General features: G+C 49.0%; 1 protein-coding gene across 1 annotated transcript in view; it reads left to right on the top strand.

Annotated features, from left to right (window-relative positions):
- VPS11 (VPS11, CORVET/HOPS core subunit) overlaps positions 1-938 on the top strand; it is a 14,852-nt gene that overhangs the window by 7,952 nt on the left and 5,962 nt on the right. The window contains exon 8 of the mRNA XM_014526754.2: positions 624-767. Within this exon, the coding sequence (XP_014382240.1) occupies positions 624-767 (144 nt within the window). The remainder of the gene's footprint in view (positions 1-623; positions 768-938) is intronic.

Below are 938 nucleotides of genomic sequence, written 5' to 3'. Positions count from 1 at the left end.
ATTCTTGCCAGTGGCTGTGCAATGACATCAGCCAGTGCCTTCAGTACCCTCGGATGGAGCTCATCCGGGCCTGCTGACTTAAACGCATCCAGTCCTTCCAAGTGACTGTGCAACATCTCAGGGTCAACGCTTGGTAGTCTAGCGCCCTGCTGTTGCCCCTCTACAATCCCGTTGTGAGACTTGTCTTGCCCCTGCTTTAGGAACACTGAGGCAAAGAACTCATTGAGGAAGCTCAGCCTTGTCCCCCCACCGTCTATCACCAACTGCTTTTGCCCAGTCAGTAGTGGTCCTACCTATTCCACCCCGGGCCTTCCTTTTGCTCCCTATATATCTGAAAAACAATTTTTTGTTATCCTTAACTTCGGATGCCATCCTCAGCTCCATGGTAGCTTTGGCCTTTCTAACTGCCTCCCTACAACTGCAAGCTGAGGAGGTATACTCCTCTTTAGTAATCTGTCCCTGTTTCCACTGCTTATATGTCTCCCTTTTTGCCCTTAGGCTGCTCTGCATTTCTCTGGTCAGCAAGTGTTCAGGCATGTAAACCAGTCTTTCTGTAGCAACAGTGTTGAGGTTCTTTGCTTGTCAGCCTGTCACACCCACTGCCCTGCATTTCTTCCTTATAGACTAGTGAGAGTGAAGTTCACTTTGATGTGGAGACAGCAATCAAGGTGCTCCGCCAAGCAGGTTACTATTCCCACGCTGTGTACCTGGCAGAAAAGCATGCGCACCATGAATGGTACCTCAAAATCCAGCTGGAGGATATCAAGGTGAGGGGATACCACGATCTGTTTCTTTCTGGGTCTTCTGTGTGGTATGAAACCCCTTCTCTTTCATAATGGATCCTCTTCCATTTGGTGTTGGTGTGTAAGGTACTCGGGGAACAATTGTGGTGCCACTACAGAGCTGCTGTGGTTGTGTACTGTTCAGATCTCTCTGAT

Source organism: Alligator sinensis, unplaced genomic scaffold (assembly GCF_000455745.1).
Source record: "Alligator sinensis unplaced genomic scaffold, ASM45574v1 scaffold1352_1, whole genome shotgun sequence".
Classification (NCBI taxonomy): Eukaryota; Metazoa; Chordata; order Crocodylia; family Alligatoridae; genus Alligator; species Alligator sinensis.
This window is presented reverse-complemented; position numbering and strand designations above follow the sequence as displayed.